The 17,580-nt window shown below is 37.9% G+C and overlaps 3 protein-coding genes across 5 annotated transcripts in view; all 3 read right to left on the minus strand.

Annotated features, from left to right (window-relative positions):
• myh14 (myosin, heavy chain 14, non-muscle) overlaps positions 1–10,221 on the minus strand; it is a 42,599-nt gene extending 32,378 nt beyond the window's left edge. For both annotated transcript variants that reach the window (XM_079837450.1, XM_079837449.1), the window contains exons 1-2: positions 10,042–10,221; positions 3,811–3,979 (exon numbers count right to left, since the gene is read on the minus strand). In XM_079837450.1, the coding sequence (XP_079693576.1) occupies positions 3,811–3,969 (159 nt within the window). In that variant the 5' untranslated portion in view covers positions 3,970–3,979; positions 10,042–10,221. The remainder of the gene's footprint in view (positions 1–3,810; positions 3,980–10,041) is intronic.
• The window catches only part of gtf3c6 (general transcription factor IIIC, polypeptide 6, alpha), a 1,355,101-nt gene that overhangs the window by 285,838 nt on the left and 1,051,683 nt on the right, over positions 1–17,580 (minus strand). The gene's annotated exons all lie outside the window — the stretch shown is intronic.
• kcnj14 (potassium inwardly rectifying channel subfamily J member 14) overlaps positions 17,482–17,580 on the minus strand; it is a 39,946-nt gene continuing 39,847 nt past the window's right edge. For both annotated transcript variants that reach the window (XM_079837319.1, XM_079837318.1), the window contains one exon: positions 17,482–17,580. This exon is cut by the window's right edge and continues 1,761 nt beyond it. The gene's annotated coding sequence lies outside the window, so the exon portion shown is untranslated.

Raw genomic sequence — 17,580 nt, forward strand, 5'->3', positions numbered from 1 at the left:
GACTCTCTCTGTCTCTCTCTCTCTCACACACACACACACAGAATTATAATTTTATTAGCCTAATTATTAAACAAATTACATAAAACTATGTTGTCAGCGCATTACAAATTAACTGGATCCATGCCTTTATTTTGTTATTTAAACTGATAGAAAAAGAGAAAGCCTAAGATATTTCTTATGTGGGCAAAAACACACAGCAATGAATGGGTTAAACTCTAAACCATCAAAAGTATAAAATAGACGGACAGACAAACACACACAGGCAGAGTGAGATCAAGGGATATCCGTTGGAGACTGTTTACCAGTGAGGCATAAAATTCAATAACATCCAAAAAAAAAGTAAAATCTTTACTGTGATAGAAAGTAGTCTTTGATTATGTCTAAATATATATATCCAAATGCAACAGCTAATAAAAGTAATTAATTATGTCTGAAAACACTGTCCTACACACTTATTGTTTTGCTCATGTCTACAGGCTGATGACTCTGATGTGTGTCGAGTTTCATGCAATTTGAAGCATGCTCAGAGTTAAAAAACACCCAAAAAGAATATTAAAGTTTGTTGCGTTGCAATGACAACAGTATTCAAGATATCAAGAATCCTTTCTCAGTTGTACATCAGTGGTGTCTTGACATTATTCGGACTAAGTTTGAAGCAAATGTTTTTTTTTGTGATAATTTTTTTTTTGTTGAAAATTACACACTCCCTACTGCCAGTTAGTGGAGCTATAGACTTTGACTCACAATAGTTACATCCATGTGATCGGCCTCCTAAAACGAATATACAGCTGAAGTTTCACCAAAATCAGTCAATGTATGCAGAAGTTATAACTTATAACACACTTCCTGTTTCCCTTTTTTCGCCATAAATGTGTTTCCTCGCCACGGCCAAACCGTTCGAGATATCAAAAATCTGTCTGCAATTAAGCTTTATATATAGTTTTTATACTTGTTTTATTTTATATACGTTTTATGTAAATTATATACGTTTTTGAATGTAAATTGACGAAGGTTTATGGTTTCATGATGGTTTCAGGAGATGCACCCTGCCAGAAATGTTGCCAAAGCACTTTAGTGGGTTTATTCAAACAACATTGTGAGATAAACACACACAGTTTCTGTGTTTCAGAGATTGATAATGATACTTAATATTCTTCTACAGACCACTGACTCTCTCACACAAGCATACTCACTTTGTTAGAAACAGAGAATACATTCATGTTTAATGGAGACAGACAGTCTGAGGGGGAGTATGTCAGGGGTCCAGAAACAGAAATAGATATACTGAGGCATAGAGAGAGAGAGTATAGAGTGCCGCCTTCATGACCTCCAACGGGAAGTGCTGAGATCTCCCTCTCTGTTCTCTCTGGCAGTCGGTCACATTCTCAACATGGGACACTTCATGACGAGGCCTCATTTTGCGTTGCGGTGACGTTTAGCATTGAGCAACCACTGGCTCAACAAGTGTATTGAGCTATTCATAGAGTGTTATATCAAAGCACTAAAGCCCTGACTCAAACACGTGTTCAGTGGGTGGGCTGCATGGGGCTTTCTGAAGTAGCTTTTTAGATCTGAAACTTTAACTAGGAGAACAACATAAACAAGGTCAAAAATTAAGCAGCAGATTAGAGCCTCCTGGCTCCTCGTGGCTTGTAAAACAACAGAACCTTAGGTAACCAACAAATGTGACAATATGATCCTCAGCATCACTGCAGCATGTAGTTGGGGTTTTGTGGTTAATGCAGATGAAAATCTTGCAAATCTCTGCATTTATTTTGGATGCTGTAAGTAACTTTTACAATCAAAAACTATTGAGCCTCATTCCTATTTCTGTTATTTGTGTGATCAAGTGTTTTAACCGATAAATAAATATGCATATCACTTGTCTGCTGGGCATTTCACTTTAAATGCATGATAGCATCTCTTTGGATTGCAACAACCTGTCACACGTTTAAAAAGAACCCACCTATATCTTCTCGACATACAAAGGGAATCGTAATACATGCATTTACTATTTATAATGCTCTATAGAGCGCTAGATCCACGGAGTTGCTCATATCCGTCATTAAAACTGCTTGACTGAAGAACTGGGAAACGCTGTTGGCTAATTTCACTTATTACACCTATTATTTTTATCACAAGGTTGAATCCAGTTATTCATTAGTCAGCTACTTATTACGGCTTGTTCCATCTTGAATAACGGGACGTTTTCATAACGCGCTGTTCCAATAACAGAGATGTAAAGCGCCGTCTCTCTGGCATTTTCAAAGGCTCATAAAATATAATACTGTGGCTTGGCTTGATACAGTCTAATAGTCTAAAGAAATCCAAATTTTAAACATCTTTAACTGTACCAATTTCATGGGCCTTATACTGTACTTACTATTTGAGCCAATGCAGATGAATGAGCAAAGTTATTTCAGAGCAAGACCGCCCTGATTGTAAAGCAAACCATGATTGGTTGGAGGGAGCGCATGCTATGATTGGTCAGCGCAAACAGCTGTTATCTGATTGGCTTAAGTAGAAGGTGGGTGGAGTCCTCTTATTTTGTGGATTTGCCTGCACGTCTTGACGCTAGAAGTGTTTCAAAATCCATAAATGTGTGCGGGCATCTACAAATGCGCAAGAAGCGATTCACAAATTTGTGCAGAGATTCACAAAAGCACAGAAAGCGATTCACAAATGAATGTTTGTTTGTGACATAAAACACATTTGTAAATATTTTTTATATGCAAAAAAACAAACTCTGATCAGGCCAATCACATTGTGTATAGTGTCAGTGGGCGGGCTTAACATAATGACGGAAGATTTTCCACGGTTCCGCGTGCTACTCATAAACAAAGAAGCTGGCGAACAGCTGCCTTTCGAACCGGCTTTGGCCACGACTCTGGAAGACTTGGAGTTAAGCTTTTCTTTGAGAAAAGAACCAAGAACGGCACTGAAGTCATTCTTAAGAAAGGAAGATGTGTTCGGAGTTTTGCCGACTGGATACGCGTAAGTTTAATCTATCAACTAGCTTCGCTTCACCTTCTTCGTTGCTCTGGTTGGTTGTAGTGCTATCCTATTGCGTGCAGAGGGACTTTGAAAGACAACTGTTTACCCTGCCCCTCGGATTGAGCCCTGCCAATGGTGAGTTCCCAGACCCAAAATCTTGATGTGGGTCTGGCTTGCCAGGCTATTTAATTGGAATAATGCAACAATTCTAACCCAATAGGTCAGGGGTTTTCAAACTGGGGTCCATGGATGAAAAGACAAAGCAAAAATGGTTTAAGTTTACCAAACATATTGTTTCATTAAAAAAATTCTCTCCTTTCTTGCCGTACACACTTTCCAGAATTGTATACGCTTGCTTTATATCTTTCTAGTGAGTTTTTCTCATTGTAGTTCCCTTTATCTTGCTCACTAGGGTTGTAAGGCTAAGTAACGCAAAAGTAACGTAACATTACTTTTCTTAAAAAGTAACAAAGTAACACAATTTGTTACTTTTTAAGGGAATAACACAATATTGTAATGCATTACTTTTCAAAGTAACTTTCCCCAACACACTTACCCTTTATCTAACAGTTTAAATGTTTATAAAAATATAAAAAAAAATATATAGATGGATTTTAGGAAGGGGGTCCCTCATAAAAGGTTCATCATATTTGGGGGTCCATGGCATCATAAAGTTTGAAAACCCCTGCCATAGGTTGAGAGATCTACTCTATCTGTTTTTTGATCATCATTCTGAATCCGATCCGAACATAGTCTTTAACAAAAACATGGTGTTCTCTGTGTTTTGTTCATATATATATATTGTATCAGCCTTACCTCAAACCCATGTTTCTCTGAAGGCACCCATACAAGCCTCTTAGCTGCCCAATCAGCTTGGCTGGAGGCGGAGAACTTTGAGGTTGGTGACCCAGGCCCCGCCCCAGTGGCCAGGAAGCGGGTGACATCATTAACACTGCCCCCCGCTGGCCTGGACATGATTGTATCACTGCATGGAAAAAGAAAGAGAGAGAGTTGTAACTCTTCATAGAGGAAACACAGCAGAGACCGATCATTATTACCCATAATAGAATTATAACCCTCATCATTATAATGCCACTGAGGCAATCAGCCAGTCCATCAATCACAAGATAGGGCAACAGAGAGGGACGAGGAGAGACAAACCAACAGACAGAGAGTGTTGAGAGAGAAATAGGGAGAGGATTACAGTATTGTGACATTTAATACTGCGATATACTGAAGGACAGCCTGATCGAGAGCCTCAGCAACAGTATGCAGATGAGAAAATGTGTGTGTGACTATGCATAGCCTGTGCAAATATGATTAAGATATGTATCTTATGATGTTTATCTTGTTACTTAATTTCTGCACCACAGCTCCACCAAATAACTTTTTTAGGATACTGTATTTTAAAGACAATTTAGTCAAATTCTTTACAGATTAATGTTCAAAAGGGTTTAAACAATGCTTGTTCAGTGAACCATAGACAATTATTGCACATGCACCTGTGGAACAGTCCTTAAGACACTAACAGTTTGCAAGCAGTAGACAATAATCATCACAGACACTGAAAAACACCAGGAGAACGATGCCCAGGGTTCCCAAACAGCTGATGGGAAAAATACTATGGAAGTCAATGAAGCCCATAAACTGTTTGGTTACCGACATTCTACAAAATATCTTCTTTTGTGTTCAGCAGAAGACATAAATTCATGCAGGTTTGGAACAACTTGAGGGTGAGTAAATGATACAGCATTTTCATTTTGGGATGTTTAGTTTCCTGAACACTCTCTGTCCAACTTTTTTCTGCCCAAAAGTAAGTCTATGTTAAACCAATGTTATTATGTCAGACTATTTCAGATGCTCAAACCAAAGATACCTGGAGAGCATTATCCGTAAGCATTCTTGTTCTTAATGGCAATTTATTGGCTGGCACAGGGAAGCCCATGTGATGTGAAATCTGCCATCTTTGCTCATGTGTGCTAAATTCTGCAGCAACATGAACTGTAAATGTAACTAATTGCTCTGTAGCTGCTGAAAGAAGACATTGCTTGTGACTGTGGTGTGAAAAATATACTGTTCAAAAATGTGCAGTTGCCAGGATTTTTAAAAATGTTTTTGAAAGAAGTATCTTATGCTCACCAGGGCCACATTTATATGATCAAAGATACAGTAAGAAACAGTAATATTATGAAATATCATCACAATTTAAAATGACTAAAGACAGTAATTTTACTTTAATCATACTCTATTTTAATAAGCAATTTATTCCTGTGACGGCAAAGCTGAATTTTTTCGGATCCTTCAAAAAGCATTCTAATATGCTGATTTGATGATCAAGAAACATTTTTATGTTTTGCTGCTTAATTTTTTTGTGGAAACCGTAATACATTTTTTTTTTCAGGATTCTTTGATGAATAGAAAGTTCAAAAGATCAGCATTTTTCTCATTTGAGAAGCCATTTCACTCAGACATACAGTACGTCACTATAGGGAAGAAAAGACGATCATAACTTCCTATTATTATTTTACTTAATTTGCAGCCCAAAGGTCTAGTTACAACATCTTCCAGCATGGGCTAACAGCTAAACCAGCTAAACCTTGACTCTTTTCTTAAAGCGATTTCTGAGAAACGCTGTTGAAAGTGGATCAGAGCAGCACAACACACTTGTAGCCAATCAACAGTAGGGGGCGTGTCCACTCATGATGGGGGAGGAGAGAGAGATTTGAAGAAAGACTGTAGAAAGAGAGATGGCTGAGAGACATTACAAAAGAGAAAAGGTAAGAGGAATATCGCTGGGAAAAGAAGGGTTATGATCAGGCAAGAACTTTAGGACCCGCGTTAATATTAGAAAAGCTTTCCAGCGCTGGAGAGACCGAAGCGGGAAGGTCTGAAATCGGATGCAGAGGTTGCCTTGTTTCTGCTCCATACGCGAGTAACATTAGTTTTGCTATATGTTTCACAGAACCATGATATGCTGTTATTGTAATGTTAGCTATCGTAGCAAGACAGTTTTGAGTGTCATTGTTTGTCTGGAGATGGTGTGCTACTGGCGACTAATAACCTACTCTTGCTGTATTTTTATTTTTTGTTCTTCCTTGTTGTCCATTGCATTATTTTGCTAGGATAAAGTAACATCTACTCATGCATTTTGGGGGTGGAGCAATGAAGGGAGGAGTGTGTTTGTTTGGGTTGATTTCAAATATCAACAGTGTTCAACAATGTTTCTCAGAAATCACTTAAAGCAGAGCAGCGTTTTTATACCACCACCACCACAGTGTTTAGACTTATGAGGGAAATCCACCTATGAATGGCTGACTTGGAATTATCTTCGTATGCTAAACTGGGATAGGAGAAAGTATTTTAGCATAGAAAAAAATGGCACACTACATCTTTACATTTTGTCTTCCTATCTGTCTGTTTGATGCAGGGGTGTTCCTCTGTGTGCGTGTATGTGTGTCTGAGGTGGATAGAGGGAGAATGTGCATGTTCTGAATTTGATGGATCGGTGAAGTGACAACCAGGCCAAAAAGAAAAGAGTGGGAATGAGGTCTTCACATATAAACTTACAGGGGAAAATAGGCCATTCAGGTCGTATATACCAATCCACGATACATACTGCCAAATAAGCCCTTCTACTTCATTGCATTCTAGTGCATTATGGTGGGGGACTACATCTTAAAGCTAGCTACACACTAAACCTGCCCAGCTTAAAGATATAGTTCCATTTACTCAACCTCATATTTTAAACTTGCATCACATTGTTCCATGGAAGACAAACGGAGATGTTACACAGAATTCTTTTTCTGTTCATTATTGAATGTGAATGGGGACGGTGGCTATCAAGCTCCAAAAATTCAACTTTTTCTCAAATCTGTATGATTTGTGCACTATATTACAATTTATATCCATATGATACATTTGTGTCAGAAACAGACCAAAATAAATAGCTCTCAAATGTCATTCACATTTGCTAACATTAAAATATGGTGTGTAAAGTCTAGGGCTGTCACTGTTCATTATTTGGGTAATGCAGATTATTTAGACGATAAATCAAGCAATCAAATATTTTTTGTAGACCCAATTGAACAGCAAATAGATCGAATTGAACAACAGACAGTTACTTTATTATGTATTATTAATACAATTTATACTAATAATATTAATTAAAGATTAGAGTTTGGTTTAGGGTTAGTGTTTCTGTTGACACTTTACTTTACAGTGTCTGTTATGTTACATGTACTTACTGTGGTAATAACAGTCAATTATGCATAATTACATGCAACCAATCCTCAACCAAACCCTAATACTTACCCTACCCTATACTAAGTACATGTTAATGAATATTACTCAGTACTTAATGTATAATTATACTGTAACAATGACACCTTAAAATAAAGTTTAACCATGTTTCGTGTACTATAAGTACATGTAACAAGTAATGAAGTGTTAACTAATAGCCTATAAAATGACTTAAAATACATAAATGATAACAATGAGGCAATAATACTTGAATCAATAAAGTATTGCAAGTAGTGCTGTCAATTCGATTAATCGCTTCTAACAAGGATTTGTGTTTAACATGTGTGTGTTTATATATTTATGTGCATGTGTGTGTCTGTGTGTGTATACACAGAAAAACTTGTCCTTTTGTGTTCCCACAGAAGAAGAAAAGACATACAGGTTTGGAACCATATGAGAACGAGTGAATAAGAGAATTTTTTTTAGTTTTGGGTGCACTATTCTCATATCAGTCAAGAAAGGACCATCCTCATGTGTTCTCAGGCAAATGGGGCAAAATACACATTTTCCACCTTCCTCTTTAGTGCGAGTGCACTAGAGAGAGAGAAAAAAAATCTTCATTCTGATATTCAGTATCGCTCAGATAAACAGGTTCCCTGATTAAAAGAGGAATGTTATACACAGTATAAATCCATATTCAAATCAATTAGCCTACATATTAAAGCACTCTGTTGTGGCATCTGAACTGAAGAAGGCTTGTGAGCCTGTGGGCAATACAGGTCCTGCTTGACCGGATGCAATAGTGGCCTCACCCGTCTGAGCTTCAAGACGTTTCATTACGAAAGCAAGAACTTGTTATACCAATTAAAGTCATCCAAGTTTTCTGACTGAGCTTGTGCAACACATAGAGAATGTGTATGAACTAGCCAAACTTTTGTTTTTTTGTGTGTGTCATCTGCTCTTTATCCCAGTCCTCAAAATTCCCCAGAGGGCTTCACAGCTCTTTTCCACAGAACACAGTGTGATCTTAATGCTGGCTGGTTTAGTCTATGCATGTCAATCATTTGGGTGTGTTTTCCTGAAAGTGTGTTGGCATCTGCCACATGACAGTTGCAGCAATTTGACAATTCGGTCTCACTGAAGATATTTCCAAATGATCAGACTGCATAATGTGTAAGATGCAGGGCCATAACCCACACGTGACATGGATTTCTCAAAGGTTGATGCATGAGTGTGTGTTCTGGAAGGTCAAGAGACCTGGGTTACACACCTTACCCATCAACACCATCCCTCTCACAATGACTATGAGATCACATAAATGTCTTACTCATGAGACGCGAACCTGCCCCGAGTGTGTGTGCTTGTGCATGACAAATATGACAGGAATGAGGGTGTATCTCATTCATTCGGTCGGTCTCATTCTCTTCCTCTCTCAGTTTTCTCTTTTAGAAGTATTTTATTGGAATGATTGTTTGTTTTACATGAAATATTGCCAACGCATCAATATTTTTTTTTAATTTTTTCAAAATAATAGAAAAATGAATAAGGTGACAGTAATAGCAATAAAAAAAAATATAGCAAAATACTAATAAAAGGTCAAATAAAATAAAGAGTACTGGATTGTACAGCCAATGAATGAAGTCAGTATGAATTTCAGAGCAGTGACTGTTGCCTGCAGTTCATATATAAATTTGGCTGTGACAGATACATGACTGTCCTCTCTCTTTCTGTCGTCCTCATACACAAAGTAGCCTAATTAGGATAGTTTAATGCTGATCTTTCATTTCTGACTAGTGAGATAAAAATATACATGAACAGATGAGACTAAACAAAAGGAATCAACATGATTATGTGTGTGTGTGTGTGTGTGTGTGTGTGTGTGTGTGTGTGTGTGTGTGTGTGTGTGTGTGTGTGTGTGTGTGTGTGTGTGTGTGTGTGTGTGTGTGTGTGTGTGTGTGTGTGTGTGTGTGTGTGTGTGTGTGTGTGTGTGTGCGCGCGCGCGTGTGTGTCTCCTTGACGGATCCTCTGCATCTGACGCGGCAAAAAAAGCACCAAACACGCGCTTTATTCTTTATTATTATTACGATACCGCTAGTGACGTCCGGTTCACATGGCAACATAATTACGATACGACATTTTTGGGGTATTATAGGCGCGTTCCAGACAGAACGAGCCTGTGCTGACTTAAATGCTGTCTAGGTGGGAAAGTGCCCTAGGTTTTGAGACATCACGCCGGTAGCCGGGCTGGGTCCGTGTCTGTGCTGTGAATGTCTTGCAAAGCTAATCTATTGTCATAATAGAAAACCTACAATAGCCTCTAAAGAGAAGAAACCACACCTTGGGCATTATTAGGCTATATATGTGACAAATAAATAGAGCACCTCTGATGGGTTAATGTGGCACAGAAAGGCATGAATACTTTCTTAAGATGGCTCAGGGAAACACCCTTTAACGGTGATTACTGTCTCTGCATAGGAAGATGAGACATGAATGTCTCTGAATTATTAAATATATGCATTTACTTGGATCCCAAAGAACGTGCTATTAGAAAAACACTTAATACATAATGTATAAAACGTTCTGATCCAGCAAATGCTGTTAATGTGCCCGCGATGTGACTGTTTTGTATAATGCGTTTTAATGCCGGGGTCTTGCCAGATCTTCTATACACACTCTTGGGGGGGTACGGTCCCTCTCCGGTGTCATTTTCGGCTTTATTTCGAGGCCCTATAACCCACTGAAACATGATCACGCGCACGGCACAGAATAAGGAGATACGGACAGAATACAAGACAACGCGTGTCTTACCTTAAATGTGTTAATCCACTCTCGGGATATGACTAGATCTGTGAAGAGAAAAGAAACGTGCTCTCGTGTTTTTTCCTTTCAGCGTGAGAGTGCTAATACTGCAAATGCGGCTTTTCACATTACAGCGCTCCCGTGAAGCCGCAAACTCATTCACACTGAGAATAAAATAGACAGTAAAGCGAAGTGATGGCAAACGAAGGACTTCACCAAAACGCCGACGCTTCCTCCCTATTGACCAATGGCGTTTAGGATTCACACGCGTAGTCCCGCCCTCCAGAAAAGAGAAGCTAATTAAAGCCCTTCGTATCCCTTTAGCCCCGCCTTGTGAATGGGACAGAGCGGCCACGCCTTTGTACTGGCAGATTCTCACCCGGCAGCCAGTCATATGCGCGACAGTAAGATTGACAGCGCCGAGGAACCAATGATATGAGCGGATTTGGTTAGGCTTGTCCGGATTGACGTGGCTGGCGGCCAATGGTACGAGAGCAGCAGGTGCCGCTGCAGGACTGTCGCGCGGAGGGGGAGAGATTTGCGCGCTCTTTGTTGACAGCAGCGCAGTGTGTCTGACTGTCTGACGAGGGAATGATCCCTGAAGCTGGACGCCCCAGATTCCGCATTAATGCTGAGGAATCTGAAGACCGAGGTCTGGATGGCCACGCCTAACAATTAGGCAACACAAGTAAAAAAAAAACGGAACAAAAGCGGAAATGATTAACGTTGACAGCTTTTAATTTGAGCACAATACGTCTGTACGCTGACAAATAGAGTTAGGCTACCATTTAGCACGTGATTATAAGCCTATTATTATTTAATTTATATATTTTTTTACATGTAGGTGATAAGTAGACCTATTAATAATCATATTAATACTTTTTTATTACAATTGATAAATACGTCGTTAAAGTGTTAGTTCATCCAAAAATGAAAATTCTGTCATTAATTCCTCACCCTCATGCCGTTCCAAACCCGTAAGACCTTCGTTCATCCTCGGAACACAAATTAAGATATTTTTGATGAAATCCAAAAAAATTTTTAACCCCAGACGGCAATTTAATTAACAAGGTCCAGAAAGGTAGTAAAAACGTCGTTAAAATAGTCCATGTGACTCCAGTGGTTCAACCTTAATTTTAAGAAGCGACGAGAATACTTTTTGTGCGCAAAAATAAAAAATAACGACTTTATTCAACAATTTCTTCAGTCTGTCTCCTACGCTGTTGGCGTAGTGTAAACTGTGCAGTACAGCGCTTCCGACGGCGGCTCACCATTGGCTGGTTCCTGCGTCAGCATGTGTCGTGTTGGTTTCGTGAACAGCGTCGGCCAATGGTAAGCCTGCATTCTGAGGTAGCTTTGCTGCACTGTATTTACTACGTCAACAGTGTAGGAGACTGGAACAGGCAAGATGAGATTGTTAAATAAAGTCGTTATTTGTTTGTTTTTTTGCGCACTAAAAGTATTCTCGTCGCTTCATAAAACTAAGGTTGAACCACTGTAGTCTTTGGACTATTTTAACGAGGTCTTTACTACCTTTCTGGACCTTGAAAGTGTTAATTAAATTGCTGTCTATGGAGGGGTCAGAGAGCTCTCGGATTTCACCAGAAATATCTTAATTTGTGTTCTGAAGATGAACGAAGGTCTTATGGTTTTGGAACGACACGAGGGTGAGTAATTAATGACAGAATTGTCATTTTTGGGTGAAATTAATGACAATGAATCATAATTAATAGTATTATTGATAGTAGGCTAATAGTAATAACAATACATGTTGTCATTACCTATAATTATTACAATCCAGATGTTCATCCTTATAAAAATGACCTTTTTTAGCCCAATTAAAAGAACATTTGGAATACAAATAGAAATGTAGGAGACAAGTCAAGAAAACATGTTTGTTTATTCGACACATGTCCATGAAGCACATTCAGTAATGTGAATGATATCAAAGGAACAGCACAGAGGCCTGGACACTGATGGACCAAATACTTGACCACATTTAGAAAATGAAATAAAAATAGAACATGAGCCACTGGATGCCATGGTGAACTCAGGCATTACTGAATGGAGTGAAAGCATCTGATAATTAGACAGGGTAATTGTTTTTTGAGTAGGCCATAAGTATTTAGAAAACAATGAGGTCAAAGTGCAAGTGATGGTCCAGTTATGGCAGAGATGTTAAACTGGAGTAACCAGACAGAGAGACAAGCACTCAGTCACACACAACACACAGGCCTATTAATAGAGTTTTGTGATCATGAAGACGAATGATAAACAGGCATGCTTACATACAGAGAAACAGGACAAAGAAAAATAGATTACAATAATAAGCATAAGTGGGTCAATTAAAGCAACAGTTGTTTATTGAAATAGAGCCCAGGGCTACATATCTAAGATTCTGCTAGTATAGTAACAACTGCACGTATCCCTAAGTTTAACCTGCAATACCTGAACAGGGTTGAATTCAGTGCATGTATATTTCAGTCCTCACCTACAATTAGTGCCTTCTGCAGAACTGGAGAGACAGAGACAATTTTATCTTCATGACAACTATGAATATGAATTGTCTGACTAAATTTGGTCATAAATCTTCTATGCTTAACAAAAAACAAAACAAAAAAATCTGTGATACTAATGCTATGCAATCATTAAGCATAATTGAACATCATTTTCTGAAAGAAATTAACACGTTTATTCCACAAAGATGCATTAAATTGATCAAAAGTAATAGTGAAAACATTTACAGAGTTACAAAATATTTCTACTTCAAATTAATTCAGTTCTTTTGAACTTTGTATTCATCAGAGAATCCTAAAAAAAATTCTGTTTTTGCAAAAAATATTAAGCAGCACAACTTTTTTTTCCAATTTTCCAAGAAATGTTTCTTGTAATAATTGTAGAATTATTTCACAATATTACTGTTTTTACTATATGTGTTTTGATCAAATAAATGCAGTCTTGGTAAGGTACTTACCAAAAATACCATAACAAAACATGTGCATTTCTTTCTTATATGGAACACAAAAGAAGATATTTAAAAAAAAATGAATGTGGTCCAAACGACTTTCAGCATATTAACTTTTTCAAAATATCTTCTTTTCAAAGGAGAAAGGAATATATACAGATTTGTAATTGTGAGTAAATGATAACAGAATTGACATTTTTGGGTGAACTATCCGTGACAGAATCTGCATCCACAGAACCCAGCATAAATATCCACAGATTTTGATTGGAATATCCATACAGTAATTCACAAAGTTCTACACAACTCCCACCCTTTGCGTGTTAGTTTAATAAATATTTTGCATAATTTGATTATGCATGCAGCTATAACAGTAGCCAAGTTTGCATCCATGTCTTGCTCTGTAATTTTATCATGAAAATGCATTTTAAAAAGTTGGCAACATTTTCATCCATTTGGCCTTTTACCAATAAAATGGTGTGCGTAAAAAGCTAATTGTTGCATAAATAAAAAATTAAACATATTGTCACGTGTGATTCAATATCTAATTTTAGTTATAAAGGTCAGTATCAGTCATTTTTCAAATGTTGAATCAACATTCACAATTTGTTGTTATTAACTGGTTTCCAGCTTTTTAAAATAACGTGCTCACTCTGGAATCACTAAAACAGGGTTCCGTTTAGCAAAAAAGAAAAAAAAACCCTTGTTTGTTTTCAGTTTTCGCTTTCATTCTTTCACCTACTTTTAATCCCTGAGAGAAAAGCTGCCCTGAAACAACTGTAATTGGCAACGTAAAGTCACAGAACCATAAAAATAGAGTAAAACATTTTAAAAATGTACATTTTGTTAGGTAATTTCACTGCGTATGACGTTTGAAGTAATTCTGTTATTAATATAAGATATTTTCAGATTTGAAGAATTGACATAGAATTTATGTGCAAAATTTAAATAAATGTTTTTTTTTAATATTACCAAAAATACTCAGTGTTGGGGGTAGTAACGAAAATCCGTAATCAGATTACCTTTTTCAAGTAACTAGTAAAGTAACGGATTACTTTCAAATTTAGGCGTGGTGTGCGCAATTACACAAATATACTTTATGTATTTAAACTCACTTTATTAACCAACGTATTTGCTGCTACCATTCAATGATCCAATTCAATCATACTAAAAATGACTTTAGATAGACATCACATTTGTGTTTCTTTTTCTTCTTTTATTGCTTAAATAAGAGTTTTGAACTTTCTTCTCCTGTCGTATTCTTTTGCGATTCAGAATAGCAGCACAGCTGAAAGTTTTGTATGAGCTGCGCCCTCTACAGTACAGGAGTGAATTTGCATTTCCTTCAGCCTGAGGCTTATTCATTTCACATTTGGTGTGAAAGGGCCTTTACATTTTATACTTTTGTTTGTTTTTTCGTTAAGAAGCAAACATGCAAGCTCAGCCCAGATGAGAAAAAGTTACGCCAAAGTAATGTAATGGATTACTTTCCATAAAAAAGTAACTAACGCAATTAATTACTTTTTTAGGAAGTAACACAATATTGTAATGGATTACTTTAAAAAGTAACTTTCCCCAACACTGCTCACAAAATCTTACCAATAATAGCATTTCCATCAGCTATATTGGTAAATATTTTAATGTGCTGAACCTTTTTCCGAAAGAAAAAAAAAAGTGGATGGATGAAAACTTGGCAAGTGTCTCAGCTCCATTTAACACATTTTACTATATTAAAATATAGAATTACAGATTGTCTCCCAAAAATATAGATTCCACCTGGGCCTGTAACTTAACATTTCTACGGTACTCCCTAAAACCTCAAAACAAGCAGACTCACTTTCAAAGGCACACCACTGGCAAACCAATTAAAAGAAGAAGAAAAAAAAAAACCTGTCCGGCAACATGCTTTAGGTCGGGATGCTTGTGTGGTGGTTTAAGAATGAATAGAAGACAGAAAAAAAGGCAGATGCCTCAGTCATGACAACAATACTACAGTGTAAATAAGTCATTTACCATAGTTACTACTACGCGCTTCTAAAACAGTTAAGGAACACAAAACATTAAAGTCTACAATCCAAACAGTGATAGATCCAGATAGATCCATGTGCTGTCCATGAGTCAACCCATGAGTTTTCCCATGCTGTGCAATCAAACAGTATTTTCTCTTACTTTCAAGCCACACCCTTCAAAAAAATAAATATAGTCTCACTCTCAATACAATATGTTATTCCATTTCCATACATTCAACTAGCTAATTCAATTTTGGTCTGTGCAATTGTGACAAATGTGGTATGTTACAAATTACGAAAGTGCTTCACATAATCTTAGTGTGTACCATGATACAAAACAGTGCTAAAACTTAAATATATATATATATAAAATTAAAAATACAGTACATAAAGAGAAATAACTTGAAAATGCTGCAGATTTTTAAGTAGTTTCTTGTTTTGCAGTGGCTCTAGCAGGCATTCTGACATTCAATACAAAACACAAAAGTTCTCGCAACAAGTAATTTGATTTCTGGAGAGAGGTTTCTTTTTGACAAAAAAATCCTATTTTTGTATGGTATTGCTATAAGAGGTTTTGGCCCAGTTTCACAGACAGGGCTTAGATTAAGCCAGGATTAAGCCTTAGTTCAATTTGGCCATTTAAGCAGCTTTTAAAAATGTGCCTTAGAAATAAAAGCATTACTGGTGTGAATTTTGAGACAAAACAATGGCACTGACATATTTTAAGACATGACAGTGCAAGTTGCTTTCAGTTAAAACCGCTCAAACCTGCATTTTAGTCTGGGACTAGCTTAAGCCTCGTCTATGAAACCAGGGGTGAGTGAACCCATCCCATTTCTAAATTATAAAATCGCTCATACAGGTTGCAGCCACAGGGGGCCACTGTTGTGTCTCTATCAGGTACATGCTGGAGCCACTGCAGCTCGTGTTGATTCCAAAAGATCGCCAGGTTCAATCAGCCCACTGGGTCGGTGATGCAGCTCTCCTCATGTCGAATGACCTTCTCTATCAATCCCTCTATATTCCCCCTCACACTTTCATTTCACTCCCAGGTCGATCTGTTTTCGGTCATTAAGTCTTTGACCTCGTTTCAATCTGATTGACCTGAATACATTCCCCTGCACTCTGACTCAAACTTTAACAGCTCAAACGTTAGCTTCCTCCGGCCTGACTCCATCCGAAAGTTCCTTCTCTACAAATCTCCTACTTTTTGAGGGGAATTCACACACTGTAAAAGTTGCTGCCTTAAATTTGTAAGTACCATCAACTTGGATGTTTAAGTCATTTCAACTTAAAATGACATTAAACTGACTTTAAAAAATAAGTTATTGTACAATCTTGTGAAACGCATACAAGAGTTGAAAATTGCTTAACTTATTTTGATGAGTTTAAGCAAAAGCATGTCATTACTTATTGATCATGCTATTTTTTTTCACAGTGCAAGAATGAATAATTCTTGCACTGTCCAGTCCAAGTCCAGTCTTCCAAATAAAAAAAAGCCAAACTGAAAAGTCATCATTTGAAGTTCATAGGAGGGTGGAGCCAGGCTACAGCGTCACTCCATCTGCTAACGGAAACAGTCGTAAATTAGGCCCCATTTACACTAGTGCATTTTCATTTTAAAACGGCATTTTCCTCGTCTACACTGGTGTTTCCACTTTGTTTCAGAAACGATCTCTGTCTACACTGCACGACCGAAAACGCATGTCACTGGACCGTTCATGCACACTGGGCATCCACGTACAAGTGTAAACACTAAACAGTTGCCTCTTGTGCATGTATACAGCTGCAGTATTATACAATACAGCGTTTAACGGCACAACAGCTGATAAAAAGGACCACAAAGTCAGCAAAGCAGTTCCGTCTCCGTGTTATTGTTTACGCGGTCGCTGAGGCTGGTATGTTACAGAGCCGTTGAGAGAGACGGCGCTGGGCTGCGTTTCCCAAAAGCATTGTAACAGTAGCCACCAACGGTCTCTATTATCAACTTAGGCGTACAATGCTTTTGGGAAGCACAGCTCTGGTCTGATATTGTCGTGTTCAGGTAGCGTAATGTAGGCAGCCATGCCATCCTTTTCAAACGTCTCCGTTTTGGTCTGTTTACACTGAAACGCAACCCTGGAGTTTTCAAACTTAAATGTGGTCTGCAGCGTTTTCAAAAGTATCAGTTTTCAAGGTTTGAAAATGGCGGAGTAGTGTAGACAACATGCGCAACCGTAGCAAATGTTATGCGTTTTAAACAAGCGGCAACCTCCTCCAGTTTCTCTTGAAGCAATACGGAAGTGACTTAAACTGCAATTCATCGACTGGCCACTAGAGACAGGCTCCAGAAGGGAGCAGAATCTCATTGAGCCCCATGTTAAAATGCCCAACTTTACAGCAGAAAAAAACATGCTTACAGCCTGGAACAAATTGTGGTTTTGGTCTATACGGCTAATTTTGCCCTTCATGACAACTGTGAGGGGGGTGATTTTTTTTACAACTCATTCGTTTACATTATATAAAGCCTTAAAGTCCTGCATAATTAAGGGCGTGGCCATTTCGAGTGACAGGTGGATAGCCATTTATCTGCTGTCT

This window comes from Gobio gobio, assembly GCF_949357685.1.
Source record: "Gobio gobio genome assembly, chromosome: 15".
In the NCBI taxonomy this organism is placed as follows: domain Eukaryota; kingdom Metazoa; phylum Chordata; class Actinopteri; order Cypriniformes; family Gobionidae; genus Gobio; species Gobio gobio.